This window comes from Cornus florida, unplaced genomic scaffold (genome assembly GCF_030987335.1).
Source record: "Cornus florida cultivar Cherokee Brave unplaced genomic scaffold, ASM3098733v1 CherokeeBrave_3.0.0_Hap2_Chr01, whole genome shotgun sequence".
NCBI lineage: Eukaryota > Viridiplantae > Streptophyta > Magnoliopsida > Cornales > Cornaceae > Cornus > Cornus florida.
Genome location: NW_026775571.1, coordinates 55,543,370 through 55,569,636, shown reverse-complemented (window position 1 = coordinate 55,569,636; position 26,267 = coordinate 55,543,370). Strand labels below are relative to the sequence as shown.

The 26,267-nt window shown below is 37.0% G+C and overlaps 1 protein-coding gene across 3 annotated transcripts in view; it reads left to right on the top strand.

Moving 5' to 3' along the window:
• Nucleotides 1-4,341: 4,341 nt before the first annotated feature.
• Nucleotides 4,342-26,267, top strand: part of LOC132297535 (uncharacterized) — a 57,975-nt gene continuing 36,049 nt past the window's right edge. The window contains exons 1-4 of one of the 3 annotated variants that reach the window (XM_059794924.1): nucleotides 4,342-4,538; nucleotides 10,643-10,712; nucleotides 20,813-21,072; nucleotides 22,562-22,678. In XM_059794924.1, the coding sequence (XP_059650907.1) occupies nucleotides 4,443-4,538; nucleotides 10,643-10,712; nucleotides 20,813-21,072; nucleotides 22,562-22,678 (543 nt within the window). In that variant the 5' untranslated portion in view covers nucleotides 4,342-4,442. The remainder of the gene's footprint in view (nucleotides 4,539-10,642; nucleotides 10,713-20,812; nucleotides 21,073-22,561; nucleotides 22,679-26,267) is intronic. The other 2 variants (XR_009479245.1, XR_009479261.1) reach the window with 2 other exon arrangements.

The following is a 26,267-nucleotide window of genomic DNA, read 5'->3' as shown; positions in this document are numbered from 1 at the left end:
AGTATGATGCTGCATGGTGTCTGCATGGCAAGTGTATGGAGTATGTATCTAGAGGCTTCTGGAGGTGTGTGAGTACTCTAGAATAGTGTAGTAATGTATAGATTGTTGTAGTAGTGTATAGAAGTGTTAAGAAGTTGGGAGAGAATTATAGAGAGATGATCTCCACTGTAATGCATTCTAGCTAGGGCTGCAACTCGGGCGAGTTTGAGGTATGACTTGAGTCCAACCCACCATATGAATTGCTAAACCCAAGTCCAACCCTAACCGTATCCTCAACCTTAATTACTCAACCCGAGCCCAACCCATCTTTTTACTTTTAAACTCGGGCTTAGAATTCGGGATTAAAATTTCGGGTTACTCATATAGCTAATTTTTATACCGAAAATTTAATATGATATTGAATTAGTTTTAGATTAAACTTTTTGTAGATTTTTAATAAATTACAAACAAATTTTAAGAAAATTAATTCTCCTAAATGTTAACATACAATAAGTTAAGATTTAACAAAAAAAATTTGAAAAGAAAAAAAATAATCATAGTTTAAATATTATATATAATGTATTTAAAAGTAAAAATGTATATGAAAATAATATTAGAAATCGGGTTTGGTTTAGCTCGGGTTGCTAGCATTTAACCCAAAGCCCAACCCTAATTAAGTTTCGGGTTGAGATTTTTCAACCCAAGGCCAACCCTAATTGTAAAAATGATTGTCCAAATCCGTAAAAAGTCGGGCTGGGTTCAGGTTACCCAACCCAAGTTGCACTTCTAATCCTAGCCATTCGTTAGGGAGGGGATGTTTATAAATTAGGGGTGCAACTTCGGCAACCTGAGCCCAGTGGGGATAGCCCAACCTGTTTGCTAAAAGAATAGAATAATCCAAACCCAGGACAAGACTTAGGATATCGAAGAATATGATATACTGCATCCATATGAGTTGTACAAGGAGCATACATAAACCGGCTCACAACACTAACCGCAAAAGCCAAATCAGGAAGGGTGTTGGTAAGATAAATCAATCTTCCTACCAAACGCTGATACTGCGAGGGATCAGAAAGGAGATCTCCGGATTCAACCGAGATCTCCACATTAGGATCCATAGGAGTGGAAGTAGGTTTACACCCAAGCATACTTGTGTCTCGAATAAGATCCAAGACATACTTCCTTTGCGATAAAGAGATGCATTGCTTAAATCTAGCAACCTCAATTCCCAAGAAATATCTAAGCTGCCCAAGCTCTTTCACATCAAAAGCTTTAGCCAATTGAAGCTTTAGTTGAGCAATCCCAGGGATGTCATTGCCAGTAATGATGATATCATTAACATAGACAAGAAAAATGATACATCAACTAGTGGAAGAACAGTGGATAAAACATATATGGTCAGAATGGCATCTAACAAACTCCATGGATAGAATTACATCACTAAAGCGGTTGAACCAAGCTCTGTGAGACTGTTTTAATCCATACAAAGACTTTGCAATCGATAGACCTTTCAAGCATACTCCCCCTCAACCTGAAAATCGGGTGGCTGATCCATGTAAAATCATAAATAGTCTTAAGCTACGTCACATAAAGCGGGAGCAAGAGCGAGAGCGAAAGCGAATTCGAGAATGGGAGTGGCTAAATTAAGTTATAAATAGGGAGAATTTGAGTCAAAACGTGCGCAGAGCATAAGAACGGGAGTGCGCTCGGAGCGTGAGAGCAACACCCGTTGAGAAGGATTATGTGACTTAGGTCTTAAGAAGATCACTGTTAAGGAAAACATTCTTCACATCAAGGCTGATGAAGAGGCCAATTGTGAGAGGTAGTCAGGGAGACAAGCAAATGAACTAGGTTAATTTAGTCACTAGAGTGAAGGTATTATTAAACTCTTTACCAGGAATCTGAGTAAACCCTTTGGCCACCAAACAGGCCTTATATCGATTAATAGAGCCATCACCCAGATATTTAACACTGAATACCCATTTGCAACCAACAGTCTTTTCACCAGGAGGGAGGGATACAAGCTCACATGTTTCATTATGCTGCAAAGCATCTATTTCTACCTTCATAGCAGATATCCAATTGGAATTCTGGAGAGCCATAGACACATTTCTGGGAATGAAAATGGAATTAAGTTTGCCTAGAAAGGCTCGGTAAGATCCTAAAAGACCATCAGAAGAGATATACTGCGAAATAGGATGATTAGTACTACAAGCGAATCCAAATCGAGCAGGGGGTTTGTGGTCCCGAGTGGGATACCGAGACTCAGGAACAAGGTTAGGGCAATGTAAAGGAGAGGGAGATGTACTTGAACCTGAATTTGAGGACGATGCAAGCAGTGGAGGCGGAGCACGAGGGCAACGAGAATAAACTTGCAAAGGGGGTGAGGAAACCATAAGAGAAGACTTTTCTTGAAAAATAGGAAGAGGACGGGCAAGAGGAGAAGCCTCTTGATCGAGAGTAGAAGTTTCTTGCCAGATAGTGTTAGAACTATAAAAAGGGTTATGCTCATGAAATTTGATATCAAGAGAGTGATACATGTGTTTGTGTACTGGATCATAACACTGGTAACCTTTTGACATGGAAGAGTATCCTAAAAAGATACATTTAATGGCCTTGTCATTAAGTTTAGTATGAGAAGGGTTACGATTCTAAACAAAACATGTACATCTAAACACCCGAGGCATGATGGAAAAAAGAGTAATATCAAGCTGAAGCGCTTATAAGTGGGCCTTACCATTTAAGACTCTACTATGGGTACAATTAATGAGAAAAGTAGCTGTAAGAACCGCCATGTGCTAGTATAACTCTGGCACATTCATTCCACTTAAAAAACATCGAATAACTGACATTTGTTGGCAGTTTTTAGCTTTACCACACCATTCTGTTTAGGGGTATATGGGCAGGTAAGTTGATGAAGAATACCCTATTGGTTAAGTTGAGACCGAAATTCAATCAAAACATATTCACGACCACCTAATATTCCTAACAACAGTTTTATATTGAGTTTTGATCATTTGGAGGAATTGAGTGAACAAGGGAAAAACTTCAGATTTCTTTTTAAGTAATTTATCCATGTACTTATATAAAAAAAAAAGTAAATATATCCATGTGCAGCGGGAATAATAACGATGCCCCGAAAAAGCAGCAACAGGAGAAGGACCCCACGCATCAGAATGTATGAGATCAAACATACTAGGTGCACGATGCATATGAGAAATATAACTGGTTCTAGTATGTTTAGAAAGCTCACAAATCTCACATTGAAACTTAGTATCCTTACAAGCCGTTATTAATGAAAGGAAAACCAGTCATGTGATCATTGGCCTCGGAATCCAGAACCTAAGTAGGTTTTCCCGCTTTAATATAAAAAGCAGAAGGAGTACTTGTAGCTATAGTAGCCATGGGAGAAAAAGAGCTAGCCCTGGTAGATAAAGCTTTGAATTGCTCCTGAAGCTGACTAATTTGGGACTGTAACTGATTGAAGTTCTGAAAAGATGGTCTGGGAGGAGTTGAAGCAGGGGGGACAACAATTTGTGGAGTAGTATTGCCGACTGCGGCAGTACGGCCACAGCCCGAAGAAAAAGTGCCTTTTTGGCTACCAGAATCACTCATAGTACCAAAATAAGGTTGGTCCACACGTCAAAGAGGGAGGAAAGAGAAAAACAAGGCCGAAAAAATCGGTGTTTTCCTCTAAATATGTTGCCGAACAAACACCGGCAGCCTACAAAGGGAAAAAAACCACCCGAAGAACCCTTAGGTCATAAACAAACCTAAGGGAATTCTCCTAAAAAAGGAGTCAAAAACAGAGGGTTAGCCCTCTGTTGTGTGCGCAAGCCCCTGTTGTGGTTGTCGCACCAAAAGAGAGAGAGTGAGGGGTCCGACGCAAGGGCTGGGAGGAGATGGAGGTGCGCCGGAGGTGAGGGAAATCAAAGAGAGGGAGAGAGAAGGTGGCGGCATTGGGGAGGGAAGATGAGGAGGCCTTTTGTTTTAGCTCTGATACCAAAAAGAAATTGTTTTGGGTTTTGGCTTATTCAAACCGAGAGCCAAGAGCTATATTCATATACAAGAATAGGGTACAAAGAAAAGAAACCAAATCAAAGAAAAATATAAAATATACCAAAATTTACGTGATCCCATAATTACGGGAATTTTATTTACGTGATCCCATGATTACGGGATCTTTTCTATGTGATCACGTGATTATAAGGATCTTATATAAAATACCTAATAGAAGGCCAAAAACATCTAGTAAAAATAAAAAAAATAATAATAAAGATATTTCAACACGTTTTATTTGCGTAAAATTAGGTGAGGAGAATTTTTGTTAGGTTGTGATTTAGTGCTCATGGTTTTACCCTTGTGAATCATAACATCATTTTTTATTTTTATGTTTTGTGTGGAGAAGTTGCTTTGATAGCAGGAATATCTTTGATGCAACTACAAGTTGTTTGAGATCCATCATGAACAAGGATGTCCTTCTGCCTTTTGAGGTTGGACAAGTGGCTGAATCAAGATCATTTCAGTCAGGGTATCGTGGTGCGTGGTTCCGATGCAAGGTAATCTTCAATGCAACTACGATAATATATTTAGATTATATTCTTAATTCTTCTGGTGCTGACTTCTGAGATGTTTAATCTTACATTGAATTTGGCTATATTTATCATAGAATAATGTTGGCTGTACTTAAATGCTATTGAGGTATACTTGAATGACAAGATAAGGGATGAACGATTTGTTATGGTAGAATCCATAGCTTTTTTAGTGCTTTGAATTTTTTCTTAGTACAACATTATACGTTTATTTACAGTAAAACATATAGTTCGAATGTCAGAATATCTTCGGATCATTATTGAAATATGCTTTAATCTCCATTTTATATCTGGAGTTGCTTGGTTTTCTGGTGATTTAGTAGCATCATCCACTTAATTAGGCTGTGAAATTTTAATATTTCATCACATGTACCGGTACATCTGAAAGTAAGTAACGAAGTCCATGCCCCTGAAATCCAGCGCCCGACTCCCAGAAAAGTTTTTGAATTTGAGTGATACGAGAGATCATGTTTGTCCAGTTCAGTCCCCTTTTTGTTTTTTAACTATTTTTTTTTTGAGGCTCTGGATCATTCAGGATAGGATTTTTTACTTTCGATCCGCTCCTTGGTTCACATGATTAATCTACACTAAATTTGCTGCTTCTCTCTAAGTGCTTCATGTGCGTGGAAGCTTAGAGATTGATGATAGTCTGACCAAGATAAATGCAAAATCTGATGTTGAACATTGGCTGGATAGAAATGATTGATCTTGCTACATTTGCTTTGCTGTTGAGGATCTCCTTTTTCCTTTAAATGAGATCTCAAAGCAGGCTACTTTTGATGGAATGGTGGTCTCAAGGTACTAGGGGGTATGAACTGTCATCATGGCCTCCGAGAGATTTAAAAGGTGAAATGTTTGACGAGGCACCTGGCTTGCAGTTCTCATATCTCCGCACTCGGGCTCTATGTATACTAGATAAGAAAAAGGAGACGATAGAAAGTGGAAGACGCTGTTCTTAACCTTGATGGATTCTCTCTCTTGGATTGTTATTTGTTACTCAGAGTAGTATACAAATTAAATAATCCCTCATTTACCGGGAAAAAAAAATGATACTCTTTGTTGTAAATAATGAAATAGAAGTGTAGAGAGAAATGAAAGAAGACGAACACGTATATTACGTGGTTCTGCCACTAGGGCCTAATAGCACAAAGAGACTAAAGGTCTATATCACTTTTATAATTTGTTGATTAGCACTTCATCTGAGAGAAAATCATCGCTAGTCAGATTTGCACTCCATTTGTCACAAGCTCTCAATAACAAGATTGTTTTTGAGAATGCATTGTCCAAGTTGGGTGTTTCAAATATCCACGCACCAACTTGAGGGGGAGTGTTAGCAAATATGATAGCCATGATTTATGTAATGACTTACCGTATTAATAGAGATTTGATTGTGCTATAGAATATGTCATAGAATATGTTATGATTTGATTTAATTTCTTTTCTTGTAATAGGAGCATGTACTTTTTTTATTTGTAAATACTAGAGTTGTGAATGAGTGATTTATCGCATTCAAGTCTTTTTATATTTCTACTTGTTAGCAAATATGATAGCCACGATTTATGGAATGACTTACCGTATTAACAGAGATTTGATTATGCTATAGAATATGCCATATAATATGCTGTGATTTGATTGACTTACCGTATTAACAGAGATTTGATTATGCTATAGAATATGCTGCGATTTGATTTAATTTCCTTTCTTGTAATATGAGCATGTACTCTTTTTATCTATAAATACTAGAGATGTGAATGCGTGATTTATCTTATTCAAGTCTTTATACAATTCTCTCATTTCTCTTCTTTTTATATTTCTACTTGGTATAAGAGCCTAATTTCTCTTCCTAAGTTCGGACCTCTATTTTGGGGTATTCCCTTAGCATTTGAAATGTTGCTAAGGGTTTTCTCGTGCTATTTGTGACTTGTTTGGGCTGCCATTGTGTTCGGTAGCATTGTTCTTTGCCTTTGTCGTGTCTCCGACAGTTTTTATTGACTTGTTTGCTGTGTCTCCGGCAGTTGTTTGTTGAATTGTTTGGACTGCCGATGTGTTCGGTAGCATTGCTCTTCACGTTCTATTTTCATCATTCACACTTGTTGCTAATCGTCATCTCAATGGCAAGTTGGGCATTCATGCTCCAACTTGATGGGGAGTATTGAAGATTTGATGGAGGAATGACTGGAGGAAAATCTTCTAGTAATTTATGTTGTTTCCTATTATTGAAGATTTATTGTTACTATATGAATGAGTGGAGAAAAATTCTCCTTGTTTCCTATTTTATATTTCTTTCCATTCTCATCAGTTATTCTCCTATATAAAGGAGCCTCCACTATTGTAGTGCGTATGAGTTGAGAGAGCATTATAATTAACAGTGTCTCCTCAGACCATAAACAACCAATCATGTCTCCTTAGACCGTAAACAACCAATAATGTCTCCTCACACCATTTCCCTTCATACACATGTTTAAAACATGTAGATGGAAGAATCAACAATGTCTCCTCAGACCATTCCCCTTCATACATATGTTTAAACTATAATCAGACCATAAAAAGAAACAATTATGTCTCCTCAGACCATTTCTGAATAGGTAGTGCCAAACTAACAATGCCCTCATTGAGGTCGGACCAATCTGCCCACCCGACACCTTCCGGATGGGCGATGTCACCTTAGACCATTCTCGAATGGGTGGTGCCGGACTCGCAATGCCGTCATTGCAGTCGGACCACCCTAGCTCTGATACATATATTACGTGGTTCAGCCACTAGGGCCTAACGGCACAAAGAGCTTGAAGGACTACATCACTTTTATAATGCTCTCTCAAATTATACACAAAACAATAGTGGATGCTTCTTTATTTAGGAGAATAAATGATGAGAATGGAAAGAAATATTAAAAAGGAAACAAGGAGGATTTTTCTCCATTGATTCATCAAGTAACAGTAAATCTTTAATAATAGGAAACAACATAAATTACTAGAATATTTTCCTCCACCGATTCCTCCATAAAATCTTTAATACTCTCTCATATTCTGGTTTTGATCACTCAGATTAGCAAGCAAACGTGGATATGTTTTTGCTAATTTGCTGCAAAATCCAATCTGTGCATTTCCTACCTTAACATTTTTTGAAACTAATACCTTGTGAATGTTGCTGAACAACCAGGATGTCGGAAGATATAAAAGTTGATGAGAGAAATTAAAACATGAAGAAAACACGAATATAATGTGGTTCAAGACTTACATCTACGGCACACAAAGCCTAAAGGGCTACATCTCTTTCATTACATTCTCTCTTAATTTTGTTTACAATAACCACCTCTATTTATAGGTGAACTGGGGAAGACTTGTAGCTAGAGAATAGAAATTTCTTGCTCTACAAGTATTTTGTAATAAAGGAATTATACAGAAAGTCAAATAGAAATATGGTAACAACTTTTTGCCCAATATAACAACTTTAACATTTTGTCAACGCTTAAATCACTCCTATAATTATTCTCCAACACACCCCCTCAAGTTGTACAAGGAGATTTAACTCAAGTGTCCAACTTGAAACTAAATATGAAGTTGTCGAGATTTGAGACGAGACGAGTTGATCCGGAGATCCGAGACAAGTTGATCCAAAGATCCGAGACGAGTAGCATATAGAGCAGGGTATGATAAACCTGCTATGATACTATCTTGTAAACAATGAAATAGAAGTGAAGAGAGAAATGAAACAATAACACATATATTACGTGGTTCAGCCACTAGGCCTTACGTCCATGGCATAAAGAGCCCAAAGGGCTACATCGTTTTTATAATGCTCTCTCAACTCATATACAATACACTAGTGGAGGCTCCTTCGTATAGGAGAATAAATGATGAGAATACAAAGAGATATAAAATAGGAAACTAGGAGGATTTTTCTCCATCGATTCATTTAGTAACAATAAATCTTCATGTTCGATAATAGGAAACAATATAAATTACTAGAAGATTTTTCTCTACTGATTCCTCCATCAAATCTTCAATACTCCCCCTCAAGTTGGAGCATGAAAGCCCAACTTGCCATTAAGATGACGAGTAGCAACAAGTGTGAATGATGAAAAGAGAACGCGAAGAGCAATGGTACCGAACAATTCAACAAACAACTACTGGAGACACGACAAAGGCGAAGACAATGCTACTGAATACACCGACAGCCGAAACAAGTCAATAAAAATGCAAGAGACACGGGAAAGGCGAAGACAATGCTACCGAACACATCGGTAGCCCAAACAAGTCAATAAAAACTGCTGGAGACATGGCAAAGGTGAAGAACAATGCTACCGAACACAATGGCAGCCCAAACAAGTCACGAATAGTACGAGAAACCCTTAGCAACATTTCAAATGCTAAAGGAATACACCAAAATAGAGGTCCGAATTTAGGAAGGAGAAATTAGGCCCTGATACCATGTTAGAAGATATAAAAGTTGAAGAGAGAAATTAGAACATGAAAAAAAAAAGAATATAACATGGTTCAGGGCTTACATCCACGACACACAAAGCCCAAAGGGCTACATCTCTTTCATTACATTCTCTCTTAATTTTGTTTACAATAACCACCTCTATTTATAGGTGAATTGGGGAAGACTTGTAGCTAGAGAACAAAAATTTCTTGCTCTATAAGTATTTTGTAATAAAGGAATTACACAGAAAGTCAAATACAAATATGGCAACAACTTGTTGCCCAATAACATTCTGTCAACGCTTAAATCATTCATATAATTATTCTCCAACATAGGGAAATGGTACTCTATAAATATTGTCCTAAATTCTTTAAGTTGTCTATCCTCTATAGCAAAGTCAGAGAATAACTCAACATAGCTTGCTGGATAACTCTTTTCCTAACTGTATCTTCAATCTAACATAGCCATTTTCCTAACGAGTGTTCTTCACGTTTACTGGTGGAAGCATCTCTTGGATTCCTTCCATTCTTCCCTTACAAGCGCTTTCTTAATAACCAAATGATAACTAAGCTAATATTTTCTTCTATTGAGAAGGGAGTTCCCAAGACTTTTTAGGATTGCTGTGGATAGAAATACTTTGGTAGCAGACTGTTTTCGGCTTGATAGCAGTAGGCTTACTTCGGATGTGCGATTTCAGCGATCCTTTCAGGATTAGGAGCTCAACAATGTTTCTCGCTAGCTGTGGACCTTTTGTAGAGACGGGAGGTGGATGGTATAGGTTCAGATTCCTTGATTTGGGGGCCTTCTTCTCATGGGAGGTTTCAAGTCCGTTCCTTGTTCCTCTGCCTCTCCGGGTTTCTTGGTTCCAACTTCTCGTGGAAAACGGTTCATCGCCCGAAGGCTCGTCACAGGGTGGCCTTTTTTGGATTGCAGTTTGGGGCAAGATTCTGACCTTGGAGAATATGAGAAAGGGAAGACAAATAACAGTGAATTGGTGTTGTCTGTGTAAAAATGATGGAGAGTCCGTGGATCACCTTCTTTTGCATTACCCGGTGACTCATGATTGCTGGAGTCTTATTTTTGGTCTGTTTGGTGTTCAACGTTCATTGTGTTATGCCTAGGTCCTCAAGGGATTTGATAGACGTTTGGAGGGCTACAGTGTGGGGGCACACGCTCATGATTTTTGGAGGGCGACCCCCTCTATGTTTAGTGGTGTATTTGGAAAGAGAGGAATAAACGATCTTTTGATAGGAATCCTCCATTGGTATGCTGAAATTTTCTGTTATTAGTTCTCTTTTTAGTTGGGTGATGGGGAGAAATTGTATATCTTTAGATGAAATTGTGATTTTTTTGGGTTCTATGGGTCATTGGACTGGCTTCGGCCCTTGCATAGCTTTTGGGATGCTTTCCCCTTTTGAACACTTTAAATTTTTTTTTTTTTTGTTACATTAAAGTGATTGTGTTTTTGTTTTATGGAAATCAAAACTACTTGTAACATTTCGATCATTTTTTTTCTTTCATTTCTTTCTCAATTTTCTCTACACATAATAAATGATATCAATTTGGAGTAACTTGATCTTTTTCCTTTAAGGGAGGTTATCTTGATAAGATAATTCTTTTACATTTACATCTATATTTTCCATTAGATAAAAGAGATTGGCTGGAGACAAGGGCATATTGGGCATGCCTTGGAATTTGTTGATTTCCCCGATGAAAGTAAGTAAGATCTTTGTATGACTTCTTTAAAGGTTCAGGTTATTGCTTTTGAATATATGATGTTTCTTCTTTTAGGTCATGTTATTTTTTTTTTAACATTTCAAAACTAGTACTTTGATCTTTTTCAACCTGCCATGTTTAATATTTTTCCACGTGAACTTTTTTATTCTAGTCATGAACGTGCTGGAATAAAATTGTAATGCAACATTTGAATGCTACGTCATATTTTTCAAAGTAGAATTAATTTACTTACCAAGTCTTAGGGTACATGGGCATGGGCATACAAGTTAATATCAACACGATTATATGCGGAGAGGATCATGATCTGAGATCAAGCGTCCTTTGGCTTGCGATTCTCATAATAATAAATAAAGAAAAAACATGTCAAACATTTTGCAAAAATTATCAAATTCAAAATCCATGGGCGATAGCGAGTTGATTGGTTCCAGTGAGAATTGGCTCTTTAATGAGTTCCCACATCTGTTCAGCAAAAGAATTTTTTTGTCGAATAGTTGTTATGCCAACTATTCTATATGGTTCGGAGTGTTGTGCATTTAAATGGAGGAACAACAAATTCATGAAGCAGAAATGAGGATGTTAACACAGGATGACTAGAAAAGATAGGGTTAGTAATCAAAATGTGTTGGAGAAATTAGGAGTGACGCCTATTACTAATAAGAAGTAGACTTAAGTGGTATTGGCATATCCAAAGAAGATCTATAGATGCTCCGGTAAGAAGATGGAGACTAATTTGCATAGAAGGTCAGAGACAAAGAGGACGACCAAAGTTAACATGGGATGAAATCATTAGAAATGAATTAAAAAAGTTATATATTATAGGAGAGATGACTTGCAATGGAACAAAACCAAGAAGAAAGGAACTTATGTGGCCGGCCCTATTCATATGGTTGTAAGGCAAGGATGATAATGATGATGATTTCGCTAACTTATGCTGCCGACCCTATTCATATGGGAGTATGGCAAGGATGATAATGATGATGATTTGGCTCCAGATAAAACCTACCTTCTGGTCTCTATCATTCTCCAGCTTGAAAGGCCTCCATGTGCTCCTCTCCTTCACGATAGTAGATGAAATAAAAGTTGTGGATCTATGCTGAAAATGCGAAAGAAATTTTGTAGGCTTTATGAATGGGAATGGTTTATTGTTGGACAAGCTTTGACGCTTTTTGATTGCTGGTAATTAAGGTCAAAATGCTGTTAGAATTGCTGCACAACCTCCTTTATGCGGGTATTAAGTGTTAGGGAAGGTTATGCAGTTAGGCTTTCGGATTTGATATACGAAGAAATTGGTGGCTATTCCAGGGCTGCAAATTTTAGCCTGTGAACAGCAATCTTGGCTGGTTTGTGTTGTTTTGTGTCGTTGATTTGTTGAAAAAAGAGGGATTAATGCTAGTAAAATAGGATTTTTAATTATAGAAAGGAGATTGACAAGTGTCAAGGTATAGTTATGGATTATAGAAACAGAAGCATTATGTGCATAGTCTTGTAGGAATAATAGGTTGAGAAACCCAAGCCCAGGACCGGAGCGGACCAAACCAGACCGAACAGCTGGGTCGGGTCGTGCCCTCACACTTGTGTGTGTTTGATTGGGTTGGAAAAAACTTGGGTAGGTTCCTCCCCATTCCACAAAATTGCGGTGCCCTTTGGGGCCACACCTAGGATTGTATTTGTTATCACATCACCATAAAGAGCCTCAAGAGGTATTTTAAAATTCTCTAAACTTGTTCTCCCTTTAATTGAAAGCATTACACAGTTATATTGAAACCTTCAAGTGTCATTTATTTTTCTTTCTTTCTGATGAAACCATCCTCCTCCTCTACTTCACTGAAGAACTTCATATGATGATTGAAGACGGGCTCCTTGAAGATGAAGACAAAGGGAGGGATAAAACTCACCCAAATATAGTGATACAGAGGATAAGAGTTCTTCCACTAAGATGCTTGATGCAGCCAAGCCAAGGAGGCCAGTCGGCTCCCTCCCAATCTGGATGAAGATTCATGGTTTGAGTTATCAAAAAATGAAGCCCTTAAGGGATGTTTGGCCCAGTTTACTTCGACTATAGAGAGAGAGAGAGAGAGAGAGAGAGAGAGAGAGAGAGAGAGAGAGAGAGAAAAAAGAAGGAAAGTGAGATGTACTGTAAAGAGGGATGAGGGTTTTAAATGACAAGTCATTGTGTCTTCTTTTGAAGTGGCTGCTTCTGCGTGTTTTGACAATTTGAAAACTGTAACTCCAAAACTCTCAAAACACCTTGTACTAATTTTCTAAAAATCCATATTTTTGTCACTTAATTTTCTAAAAACAAAATTTCAGAGGTTCATAGCAAGGGCCAGAAGCTGACTGGGCTTATCCATTCATGAAAAAGGGGAAAGCTACAATCCAAATTTTCGATTAAAAGAGCTTTTTCGCTTAATCAGTTACTGTTCTGCATCATTCCCCTCTACTTCAGAAGAACTCTTCCTCGAGGATGATATTCGAATAAGTCTGCCCCATTAAGGTATTAGAAATTGTCTTGTTCTCGGGAAGCTTTACCACGTAAGCGTTGTCATTTATCTTTTGCTTAATGCGAAGTGGTCCATACATCTTGCTTGTCAACTTGCCATACATTCCAGCAGGAAATCTGGTTTTGCACAAGTGTACCATCACGAGATCTGTCGCTTAATTTTTAAAAAAAATTTCAAAAACTTTTCCTATCAGTTTCAAAGGAGTTTTCTGAATTTTTGTCGCTAGATTGAAGTGTTTTTTTTTTTTGATAAGTAAAAATAACATTAAAAAAAGGCGTTCAAGAGGGGAACGCTTCCCAATTACAAAAGTGGAACCGGAACTAAGCCCCCAAAGAATCCAAAAAAGTAATTAAATCATATGAAGAAGAACAAAAGCTCCTCTCACATAATTGAAGAGAGAACGAAGAATGTAAAGTTTGACTGTTTCCGTAGGCGACTCTTTTCCTTCGAACATTCTGCTGTTTCTCTCCTTCCAAATGCACCACCATACGCAATGTGGTACAATTCTCCAGAAATCGCGAACGTCTCTTCTCACTCGACAATCTCTCTAAACATGAATCAATTCCTTAGTAGATCGTGGCATAACCCAACACATGCCAAACAACCCAACAATAAGATTCCAACAATCGCCACAGGGCAATGCAAAAGGAGGTGATTAACGGACTCCTCATCATCCTTGCATAGACAACTGCGATTAACTATACAATTGCCCCTTTTTCTCAAATTATCAATTGTCAGAATCTTTCCCCACACAGCAGTCCAAACAAAGAAAGCCACCCTAGTTGGAGCCATAGACCACCAAATAGTTTTCCACGGGAAGTATTGATTAACAAAATTTGACAAACATAAGAACAAAGATCTAACTTCGAAACGACCATGAGAAGAGGGAACCCAACTTAAAACATCATTACCTCTGCCAACGCCCTCCTGTCGATACAGAAGATCCAAAAAAACACATACTTCGTCCATCTCCCAATTCTGAAAAGAGCGCCGAAAATGCACATCCCATATAATCCCGCTGCTATCAAGCTGATAGCAGTCGACTATGTAGGCGTGTTTATTAACAGCAATACTATATAATCTTGGAAAAGTACGAGAAAGTGACTGATCCCCACACCAGAGATCTTCCCAAAACCGAATGCAACGTTCGTCATGGAGTTTGAATCTGATATGAGCCGAAAAAACATCCCATCCCTTCCGAATAGCCTTCCACATCCCTACTCCTCCCACTAGGGTAACCGGACGCGTAGACCAACCTCCAGCCTCTTCGCTAAACCGACAAGAGACTAACCTGCGCCATGGTCGATGTCTTTCCCTCCCATATCTCCATAACCACTTACCCAAGAGAGCTTGATTGAAAGGAACTAAACGTCTTATACCAAGTCCACCCAATTTCACAGGCTTACAAACTTCCTCCCATCTGACAAGGTGGTACTTGAACTCATCGCCCTTACCACCCCAAAGGAAATTCCTTTGAATTTTTTCAATCCTGTCTGCAATGGAACAAGGGATTTGGAACATAGAAAGAAAATAAGTGGGGAGGCTCGACAAGGTGCTCTTGATAAGAGTAACTTTACCCCCTTTTGACAAGTATTGCTTCTTCCAACTTGCTAATCTCTTCGTATACCTGTCAATCACAGAATCCCAACTCCCCACTAAACTTGAAGAGACCCCTAGGGGCAAACCCAAATAAGGAATAGGGAATGAGCTCACCCTGCATCCAAGGACTGCAGCCAAAGAGGAAATATCCGAAACATTCCCTACTGGGACAAGCACACTCTTTGCCACATTGACCTTTAGCCCGGAAACTGCCTGAAAACAAGTCAGAACACACCTCAAGTGTCGAAGTTGAGACACATCAGCATCACAGAAAACCAGGGTGTCATCTGCAAAGAGTAAATGGGAAATCTCCATCTGATGGTCTAAATCTCTACCCACTCTGAAACCCAAGTTGAAGTGTTCCTATGAGGAGTTGTTAATGGTTTTCAATAATATGATGGTTATTATATAATTACTTGAAACTTATTGGGTTATAAAACAATTTTATATTAAACAACCAGATATCTATGCATATATTTAGTTCAAAGGTTCAAATACTTGCATATTTATGTTTCTTTGTTTTCTCCTCTTTCCCCTGGCAAAGCACAATATTTTTTTCATTATTAGGTTGATAAAAAATAATATTACTCTTAATTTCTTAATGTACAACATCATGTGTGTATATATATATATATATATATATATATATATAAATATATAAAAATTTATTAATCACCATGTCCCCGTTGTATCCGTATCCAAATTGTTTAGGATTTGCCGTGTCGCCGTGTCCGTGTCGCATCGTATCTGTGCTAGTGCTTATATAGGTAACTAAGTAGTCTAGAATCTGGATAGGGTCGGTCTTGTGGTTATAAGGGCAAGTAGGTAGCTTCACCTCATAACTTGAGCTTTTGGGTTGAATGGCAGCGCCTAGCCCATTGCAAGTGGAATCAGAGCTAGGTTCAATCCTTGATCCAGTGCCACGACAAGCGCTTACTCAGGTCCGGGTCCTCCCATCGTTAGGGTGGACGGGTAGGTAGGATCGTTTAACTGTAACGAGGGGGTTGCGAGTTCGGGTGGAGGAGAATGTTAGAGGGTTCTTGTCCCACATCTGATCTGGATAGGGATGGTCTTGGGCTTATAAGGGCGGTTATGCAGTTCCGCCTAATAGTTTAATCTTTTGGGTTGGATGGCAAACATCTGGCCCGATGATTACTTGATGGATCAAAGTTTTTTGTAGGTTTATACTTGGAAACATTTCAATAAGGAAGTTCCTAAAACATTTTTCATGCAATATTAAAAACAGTTAAGGGAATCAAAGTAAGATTGAAATATGAAATTTAGAAACCCTAGATTAGCATGCATAAACCCTAATTTTGTGAGTGTATCACTGTGTTAATTTACCTTTATATCCCTATAGATGAAGATTACCAAATTACCCTTTAATGTAGCATGCATTCCATCTTTGACCTTGGGAGGTGTTGCATGATGTTATTTTTGGAAAATATCATTATAGGAGTGATACAGGAGGTAAATAGCACCAACTAAATTTTTAAAATTCTAACCTTCACTAGGAATTGAAATAAAAGTTACTGACTCTAGTTTAATTTACGAAATTTGTCAACATATGTTATGATGACTTAACACATTCTTTTTGAGTAGATATAAACACACTCTTTTTAAATTTTTTTTAGTTTTTTTTTTTTTTTATTTTATTTTTTGAAAAAAATAAACACACTCTTTTTGAGTAGATATACTAATATGAATTGGGCTTCATATTAGAAATTAAGTGACTTTAATTAGTATAATCCTAAGAAGTATGGACATGGACACGATACAACACGAATACGCTGACACGTCAAATTCTAAAAAGTAGGACATGGATACTGCGTGAACATGACTAATGTAAATATATATTTTTCGCTAGCATTCTTAAAACTCTTTTTTTTTTGTTTTTTTTTTTTTTAATTTTTTTTATATCTATTGAGTAAGAAAATTATAGAATTTTAGTTACTTTATAATTTTTATACTAAAGTTAGAAGGTGAAAATATTTGAATATCACAAAGAATATATCATATTATATGTGTGTTATATAGCTATTATATCTTGTCATTGTAGTTATGTTTTTGTTCATATTACACACTATGACATGTATTTAGTGTCATTTTTTTATTTATAAAAGGTTAAACACTTTGATATATGTTTATAATGTTGTTTCTAGGATTGCCAAGTCTGCCATATGTTCTTTTTATATAAGACTAGAATATGTTATATAGTGTTTGGAATGTGTCGACCAAGTGTCTGAGATGTGTCAATCAAGTGTCTGAAATAATAAAAATTATTTTCAAATTATGGACATGCTCATGAAGCTTTGGAAACCTATCCGGGAGTGTCCATGAAGTATCCGTGTCCAACACGGACACGACACCTCATAGAAGTGTCCGTGCTCCTTAGGTATAATCCATATGAACTTATTAAAGTCTAAAGATAAATACACAATAGGACAATTTCACAGAAAATACGATTCAAAGATTGTTTTACTTCCTATGTCCAGTAAAATTAAAAAAATAATTTTGATTCCTAAAACATAAAAAATAGAGATAAGACTAAACTTGCGGCAATCTAGCTTCAAAATAAAAATAAAATTTGACTTGTAATTGTTAGGGAAATGGATATTTTCAAAAATTAGAAGAGGGCTTTTCATCAAATGATCTTGATCCATCTCTAGGAGCTACTTTAATGCATGAAGAAGATGATGATACAATCATTAGATTTAGTAAACTTAGAGGCTTGAGTAAGCCTCCAAATCATCCACAAAGGGAATGTTCTCCCTTATGAAGATCACTTTAGCTCCTTTCTTCCTCATTAGGTCACCACCTTCATCATGGTAGTCTTGCCTTTAGGAATCACCTATATGCTTCACTGAAAGACCTTGGATGCATAGCTTATGGGAGCCTCCATTGGATGAGAACACAATTCCTAAAATTGTAGAGAGAAATATTTATCTCCACACACTAATGATGCCCAAAAGCCTACTAATCAATACATAGTTACATGTATATATACTCATATGGTGTGTCAAATGTAATTCTCAATCCCTACTATTAAAGTGCTATCTCTAATCTAATGGGCCTCTAATATCAAGTTGGGCTATAGGTGAGAATCCTTTGGGCTTACTATTTTCTTGGCTCTAATGAATTAATAATTGACCCGATCCATTATACCATGTACCTAATTCAATTAATTCATAAATTAATTTCTACTGCCCAAAAAAAAAAATTAATTGACCTCCAATCAAATAGTAAATAACCACTAAGTCAATATTGCACTTTTATCCTTCTATGCATAATTAGCTATCGCATAATTGAATCCATCAATCAAACCACACAATTAATATATTTATTTTGGTTCCTCTATGCATAATTAGCTATCACATTATTGGCTTGATAACAATAAAACATTTGTTTGACAAAAATAATAATTTAGTAAATAAATACATTAAAACCATTTGACCTAAACACATGAATGCCTTGGAATTTACTTTGTGATCGACCATAATCAACACAAAATAAATATAAGTAGCAACGATGCAATTATTGAGAATATAACCCTCTAACTATTAATTACATAACTATCCTAAGTGTCGGTAGGTTCCGCTAAACAAATTAAAGTAATTATTAATTAATAAAAAGTCTATACTTCATGCCATGAAGATGATAGGGAGCAATTGCATACGATGGCTCTCGCAATATATCTCAACCTATCGCGGATTCGGTTCAAGTCTTAGTTAATTAAGTGTCCATCCTTAATTACCGACTATTAACTATTTATGATTGCTATTTACATTCTAATATTGATTGCCATCACATACATATAAATATATCTTGCAACCAAGTGGACATATTCAATCCCATCATGAATCGAAAATATAATACATTAACATTCACCAATTTTATAATACATAAATCTCATTTCAGATAAGGAACAATGCCTCTGTAATCCAAGTATGATTTTGCTATGCCAGGGCATACAAATCCCTACAGTAATGCCATCACGTTAGGAATAATCATGCTTAGCTATCGCTACGGGCAAGTATATTAGTGGGAGTGAAATTGATAGTTGTATAGGTTGTTAAGGACCACGCTGGTCTTATATACATCATTATGGTCTATTATAGTGTCTTCATTGCCATTACAGACTGTTAGGACCAATTATAGTATTTTAATTTGATAGTAACCTTAAAATATGCTTAATCTTATAGGATAATCATCATTTAAGAACTTTTACTTTGTCAAAATCCTCTGAGCTCTGAAGAAATTCTTATGCTTTTTTAATGAAGATTGAAATAAAGGAAGTGGAGATTGACCAATAAACTTCTTCTTTTTCTTAGTGTTGAATGGAGTTTCTAACTCTCATGGACATATTCGTTTTTATTATGGCAAATGCTGTGAATCAAAAACAAATCACGAAACACGTCGAAAAAGTAAACATGCCACACACAAAGAACACAGTTTTTAGTGTGGTTCGACAGAAGTTGTGTAAACCCTAAAAGATTATATATATCGGGCTACAAGACAGGACTAAACTGGGTCCACGACCATCAAGCAAAAAAAAGGGCAAAATATATATATATGTTTTGTTGGGGGGTGAGGGCACACAAAGCTCAATCATCATTTCGAAACCGGGTTGCAATGCGACCCGGAACCTAATTTGGGCCACAACATCACAGTTTTCCAAACACACAATTATCATCCTCTTTTGACAAGGAAAATATCGCTTGATTATTTCCACCTCACACCAATTATCTAAGCAAGAGAAAATTTTCATCTTGGGATAAATGTAGTTTGGGTGTTGGAAAAAATACGAGAGGACAGTATTCAATTTCGATGCTAAATTTTTTAAAAATATTATGCAATGCCTTCCAAGCAAATTATTTAGATCAGAGTTATACGGGCCATCCTGCCTTATCTTATTGCAAAGCGAATGAAGATGGCTTTAGCACTCTGAAAATAGCAAAGTGCTGAATTTAACCATTTCGTGTTATTTATTTATTTATTTTTGAGTGACAGGCAAAAGATTTTTGGTGTTGGAGCTTTATGACTCTTCAAAGAGGGTGTCACAACCATGCTTCCTTAGCACAGCCGATAAACAATAGCAGTGTGCCACATCCAATTGTTTAAAGTCCTGTTGTCACATTTGTTACTGCTTATCTCTTGCAAAGTTAAACCAGTTACCCTTTTCCTGTTGCTCAACATTCTTATGTGAATTTCATGAAAGAGTTCATGTTTCCTTCCACAGAACTCAAAATCATCACCTTACCCCATACGTTGATACCCCCCTTATGGTGTGGAGTTTACGTTTTACTATTTCCACCTCCACCCCCTCAACACACCACCACCACCACCACCACATGTAAAACTTAGGGAGTTGGATAATTTGAACCTTGTTTGCTGCTTAAAGTTGAATGCCAATAGAACTTGTTTTTAGTGACATCTAATCGTTCCTTGCATTTTTTAATCATTTGCCATCTTATTCAGTGTTAGTTATTGTGCTCTCGCAACAGTAAATAGGACAAAGATATAAAGTCCTCAACCCATAGAAGTAAGAGGAAATTGGAAGGCAATTGAAGTGGGTCATGGCTTTCTTTACTTTTTATGGTTTTAGTTTATAGAATCTGTTGTACTTCAAATATTCTTTGATTTTAAAGATATAATAAATTAAATGTCCACTGCTGTAGAGTTCAGTTGTTGGAAGAAGACTTGGGTAGCCCTGATTCAGGTCAATTTTGCATTTAATTCATACTATGAGATGATATAACTTGCTTGAAGTACCAAGGATTTGTGGAATGCAGCAAAGGTCAAAAGGGAGAGAGGGCTACCTTGAGGTTTTAATTTTCATATATAACGACTCAGTTAATCATGGTCCTGGTTTGATTTTTCACATTTTGTGCTAGAAGAGTTCAGTGGATGATGATTGTTGTTCTGTTTCTTTAAATATGAATATTTGTTATCTATTTAACCTAAATTGCATATATGCAGAAATAAATTGGACAAGGTTATATCAAGTTCCCCCAACTAATGGTAGGAAGTCAAAGGTGATAAAAAGGCAACTGATGGTGCGTCCACGGTATCCTCCTATCATCTATCATGAAAGTGAAATTCCTAATGTCAAGACCGATTCAGAAGTGGCAGTTATCGTTGATGGTGCCTGGAAAGTAGGGGACTTAATTGATTGGTGGACTACTGATTGTTATTGGTGTGGACGAGTGACTCAAATTTTGGGCAACGACAAGGTTCAGGTAATACTTCTAAACTGTTCCAACTCATACACACTGCCATTCAGTTAGCCAGTTTGAACCTCTTATGATGTTAATGTCTTTTTGTTGTAAATTATGAAATAGAAGTGAAGAGAGAAATGAAACAAGAAGAACACATATATTACGTCGTTCAGCCACTTGGGCCTATGTCCACGGCACAAAGAGCCGAAAGGGCTACACCACTTTTATAATTGCTCTCTCAACTCATTCACAATACAATAGTGGAGGCTCCTTCATTTAGGAGAATAAATGATGAGAATGGAAAGAGATAAAATAGGAAACAAGGAGGATTTTTCTCCACTAATTCATCTAGTAACAGTAAATCTTCAATAATAGGAAATAACTTAAATTACTAGAAGGTTTTCCTCCACTGATTTCTCCATCAAATCTTCAATACTTTTACATCATGTGGATGCGGTGTTTAACATATAAAGATTTCATGATGTTTCTTAATATTTAATTTATGACCTTTTTTGAATATTTACTCAAGTAAAATAAACCACTTTTTACTTCTTTATTTATTTATTTCATTTTATTGCGTCATGTATTTTGCACTCTCGAAGCTACTTCATATTTTGACCATTTTATTTTGAGTACTTGCTATCAATTATATTTGTACATATGCATAGAGATCTAGATTATGATAACAAGTCCTCGTAGAAGAATTGATGATGCTGAATGTCCTCTTGATATATATATGCCCTCTCTCCGGAAATTGTATCAAGTGTTCTGCCAAGGTCACTAGAGTGAATATTTTTCCTCATTTCTTTAATCTCTCATTTAATGTTAGATGAAAAGGTAGTTTTGATGACCGATTTTCTTGTAAGCTTGCGTTAATTCGGCCCTCTTTATTCTTGTTAATATCTTAATATAACTTAGAAAATCCAGGTGTGACTACATCGGGGCATTTAAGTTGCTTTTAGAAGTTCTTTTTATTTTTGTACAGATTCTCCTCAATTGAAGCATCAATTCTATATAACATCGACAAAACTCATGAATTGTCACTTGTTAGTAAATACAACAATTGTACTTGGAGATTGGGTAACTTGTTCATAAATACCAACCTGGAGACTGGGTGTGGTAATGTCGTGATTAAAAGAGATTGTTCTGTCTTGGATCCTATGAGATATTAATTCCTGAGATATATTTAATACTGAAATCAGAATTTGCTTGTACTGTTCATTATTTTTAGTTTTTGTATGATCGTGCAAGTGTGGAAAATGGTGGCAGCAGCCAGTCTTCTTTAACTTCATGTTTTGTATATAAGAGTGATTTTTCTCATAACCAAGGATTCGCCCATGTCACCATATGAGCATGAGTAGGAATTGACCATTTTATAGAGAATAAATCATCTTCTAGTCTTTTTATTGCTTATAATGTTCTGCGAGTTCATGCAAGGTACTTGTATAAAAGATATAGGTTTATTAATATCGTATTTATATTTATAATTTTTGTAGCCTTATTTCTCTAGATTTATTTGCTACCGCCTCCTCTGGGTGAAGGTTTATCATATGAAGTTTTCTGCAAGGATCTACGCCCATCCTTGGATTGGTCTCCAGAATGTGGTTGGACAGTGCCTACTCCAATGGTAGCTCCCTTTGTTCCTCTGTTTGCATATTTGTATCTACGTGTTTTTTCCTTTTTTCTTTAATTCAATCTTAATTTCAATGTTTTGTATTTTCTGTTGTTATTCTACTTGCACATTGTTCTGTTAGTATTCTACATAATCAATACTTTTGTGACGACCACTATGGGCGGGTGTGATGTAGGCGAGTACTGGCAGGCTATAGGGTGTCATGATTCCACATCGCTTGGGAAAGGTGAAGTGCTATATGTATGTTCTACACCCTTCTTTTAACATAACACGTTTTAAAGCCGTGTTGGCCATGAACCCATCACGGAGTTAAGCATGCTTAACCTGGAGTAGTACCAGGATGGGTGACCCTCTGAGAAGTCTTTGGTCCAAGGGAACCAAAAGCGGACAATATTGTGTCTGGATTAGGTGAGGATTGCTACAAATGGTATCAGAGCAGGAACCTCGCCGGAAGTGTGGCTGGGAGGACGTTGGGCCCATTTGCCCGGGGGGGGGGGGGGGGGGTTGATTGTGAAGACCTATGTGGGCGGGTGTGATGTAGGCTACAGGGTGTCATGATCCCACATCGCCTGGGAAAGGTGAAGTGGTATTTGTAGGTTTTGTTGACTTTGAGAATGATCAAATCAAGAGTAAATTATAAGAAGAAGAAGGAGGATAAGAGAAAAGGAGAAAGAGATGGGGAAAGATAAAAAGAATACTTTCATCTTTCCACCACATTCTATTTATACTAACAAGTTTCAGAAATTACACATAAGCCCCAATATGATATAAGTAATAACAAATAAACCCTTGACAACACAACCCCTCAAGCCGGTGCAAAGATATCTACTATACCCAGCTTGACTAACATATTTTCCAAGCAAGTCTTGCTCACACCCTTAGTCAAAACATCAGCAACCTGATCATGTGTGTTGACGTATGGAGTACAAATCAGCCCAAGATGAAGCTTTTCCTTGATGAAGTGTCGATCGACTTCAATGTGCATTGTCCTGTTATGTTGAACTGGATTGTGGGCAATGCTAATAGCAGCCTTATTGTCACAATACAACTTCATTGATTCGCAAACAGGATAATCCAACTCACCTAACATCGTTCTTAGCAATAACAACTCACAAACTCCTCCATGTGCCATGGATCTGAACTCCGCCTGTGCACTAGATTTGTTTCTTGATTCGCCATGAAACAAGATTACCTGCAACAAACGCGCAATATCCTGAAGTAAATCATCGATTTGTCATAGACCCTTCCCAATCAGCATCAGTATAGGCTTCAATACGCAAGTGGCCATGATGACCAAATAATATCCCCTTACCAGGTGAACCCTTGAGGTAGCAAAGAACATGATGAGCTGCCTCAAGGTGAGGTGTACGTGGAGTATGCATAAACTGACTAATTACACTAACAACGTAGGTAATATCCGGGCGCGTGAGAGATCGGTAAATCAGTCTCCCAACCAATCGTTGAAATCTTCCCACATCATCTAATGGGTCTCTATCTACATCATTAAGCTTATAAATTAATTTCTCCAAAATAGAATAACCATTCTCATTGCTGTGTTTGATTAGATCAAATAAAAAGCTGGAATGGAATGATTTATAAATTAATTTCTCCAAAATACCCTTACTTGTAATATATCAGTTATATTAAAACATATTCTTATTATATAATAAAAGTAGCTTATACCAATTGATGCTTGTGCCGTTGACTAAAGATGGTATGACTGACAGTTGGTGGGTGATGTTATAGGTAGTGTTTATAGATATATGTGTATATTTAAATTGATATACGAAGTATATGTTTATATATTGTATATACATTTATATATATATATGTATATCTGCAAGTGAATCAGCGGGTAGAGCCGAACAAAAAAAAATCCATAAAAAAAGAGAGCAGCTAGCAACAGTGCAGATGGCATAATCTAGCGACCAAACGCGGGTGAACCTCTTATATTCTTTTCTATCTTTGGTTTTTCATCTATTCCATTCTTCGAACACTCTTTTTTTTATTTTTATTTTTTATTTTTAATCCCATGGCAAGACGGTTGATTCCTTTGATTCAAAATATCAATCTTACAGAAGCAGAAAAAAGCAAAGAATGGTTGCAGATGGCCCCATTCAAAATATCGACAGCCCTGCGCCACTTTCTAATAAAGAGAAAATCAGGGTTTCGGTGGGAACAAATTGCAAAGCACAAACTGCAAATAGAGAGCGAGATATATATATATATATATATATATATATATATTCTCCATGGTATACAATGTAGTGTGAAGAGATAAAGAGGAGAGAGAGAGAGAGGGTGTATAGTCACAGTGATAGAGGAGATATGGAGAGAGTCTGCCAGAACTGTAGAAAAGAATGCATATGGGTTTTTTTGTCTTTGCATTTTATTATTTTAATTTAGTGGGAATGGAATGCCATTCCACAAGTCCAAAAGAGGAATGGTTATTCCATCTAAAAGCTAGAATGAGCATTCCAAGGGAATGGCCATTCCACTTTTAAAGTGGCAGTGCTTCTTGATGAAGAGAGTATGATGTGCCTGACTCTGTGTGTACTTTACTCTTTTCACAGAAGTGCTGAACCTCTCAAACCAAGCACATGGCGACTTTTTTAAGCCATACAAGGCTTTATTTAGCTTGCACACCAAATTCTGACCATTTAAAAGCTTAAACCCCGATGGCATAGTCGTATACATCTCTTCCTCCAAGTCACCATGAAGGAAAGAATTCTTTACATCCAACTGATGTAAAAACCAATTCAAATTAGCTGCCAAAGAAAGGAGGACACGTATAGAGTTCATCTTGGCAACTGGAGCAAATATTTCTAGATAATTAGTCCTATAGGTTTTTTTTTTTTTTTTTTGATAAGTAAAATGTATAAAAGGCGTTCAAAAGGGGAACGCGTCCCAAGCTATACAAAAAACTGAAACTATGATCTCAAGGAGCCCACAAAGTCCACAATATCCTCAATGGAGGAAAAATCTCTCCCCCAACCCTAACAAAAAAGAGTACAAATAATAGAGAATTTCAACACCCTAATGGAGGCCTCCTTCCCATCAAAAGATCTTTTATTCCGCTCTTTCCAAATGCAATCAGTCCCATAGGTTTGAGTGAAGCCCTTTGCAACTAACCGGGCTTTATATCTCTCAGTTGTTCCTTCTGCATGATACTTTATTGTGTAGACCCATTTGCAGCCTACTGGTTTCTTACCCCTAGGTAATGAAACAATATCTCAATTACCATTCTTCTCAAGGGCCTTCATCTCTTCAATCATAGCTTCCTTCCATGGAGTTTGATTGAGAGCATCTGAAACACTAGAAGGAACAGATACAGAGGAGATACACGAAGTGAAAACACAATATGTTGGAGATAAGGCATCATAGAATACAAACTGAGATATGGAATGTTTTGTACAACTACGAACACCCTTATGATAGGCAATAGGGACATCAAGATCAACAAAAATGCTATTGGGAAAAGAATCAGGAGTATCAATGTCAACTGAGGAATTACCTGGATCGAGGGAGACTTTTTGGTCCTGGGGTGAGTCAATGACTTGTTTTGCCCTCCTAGTGTAGGCAA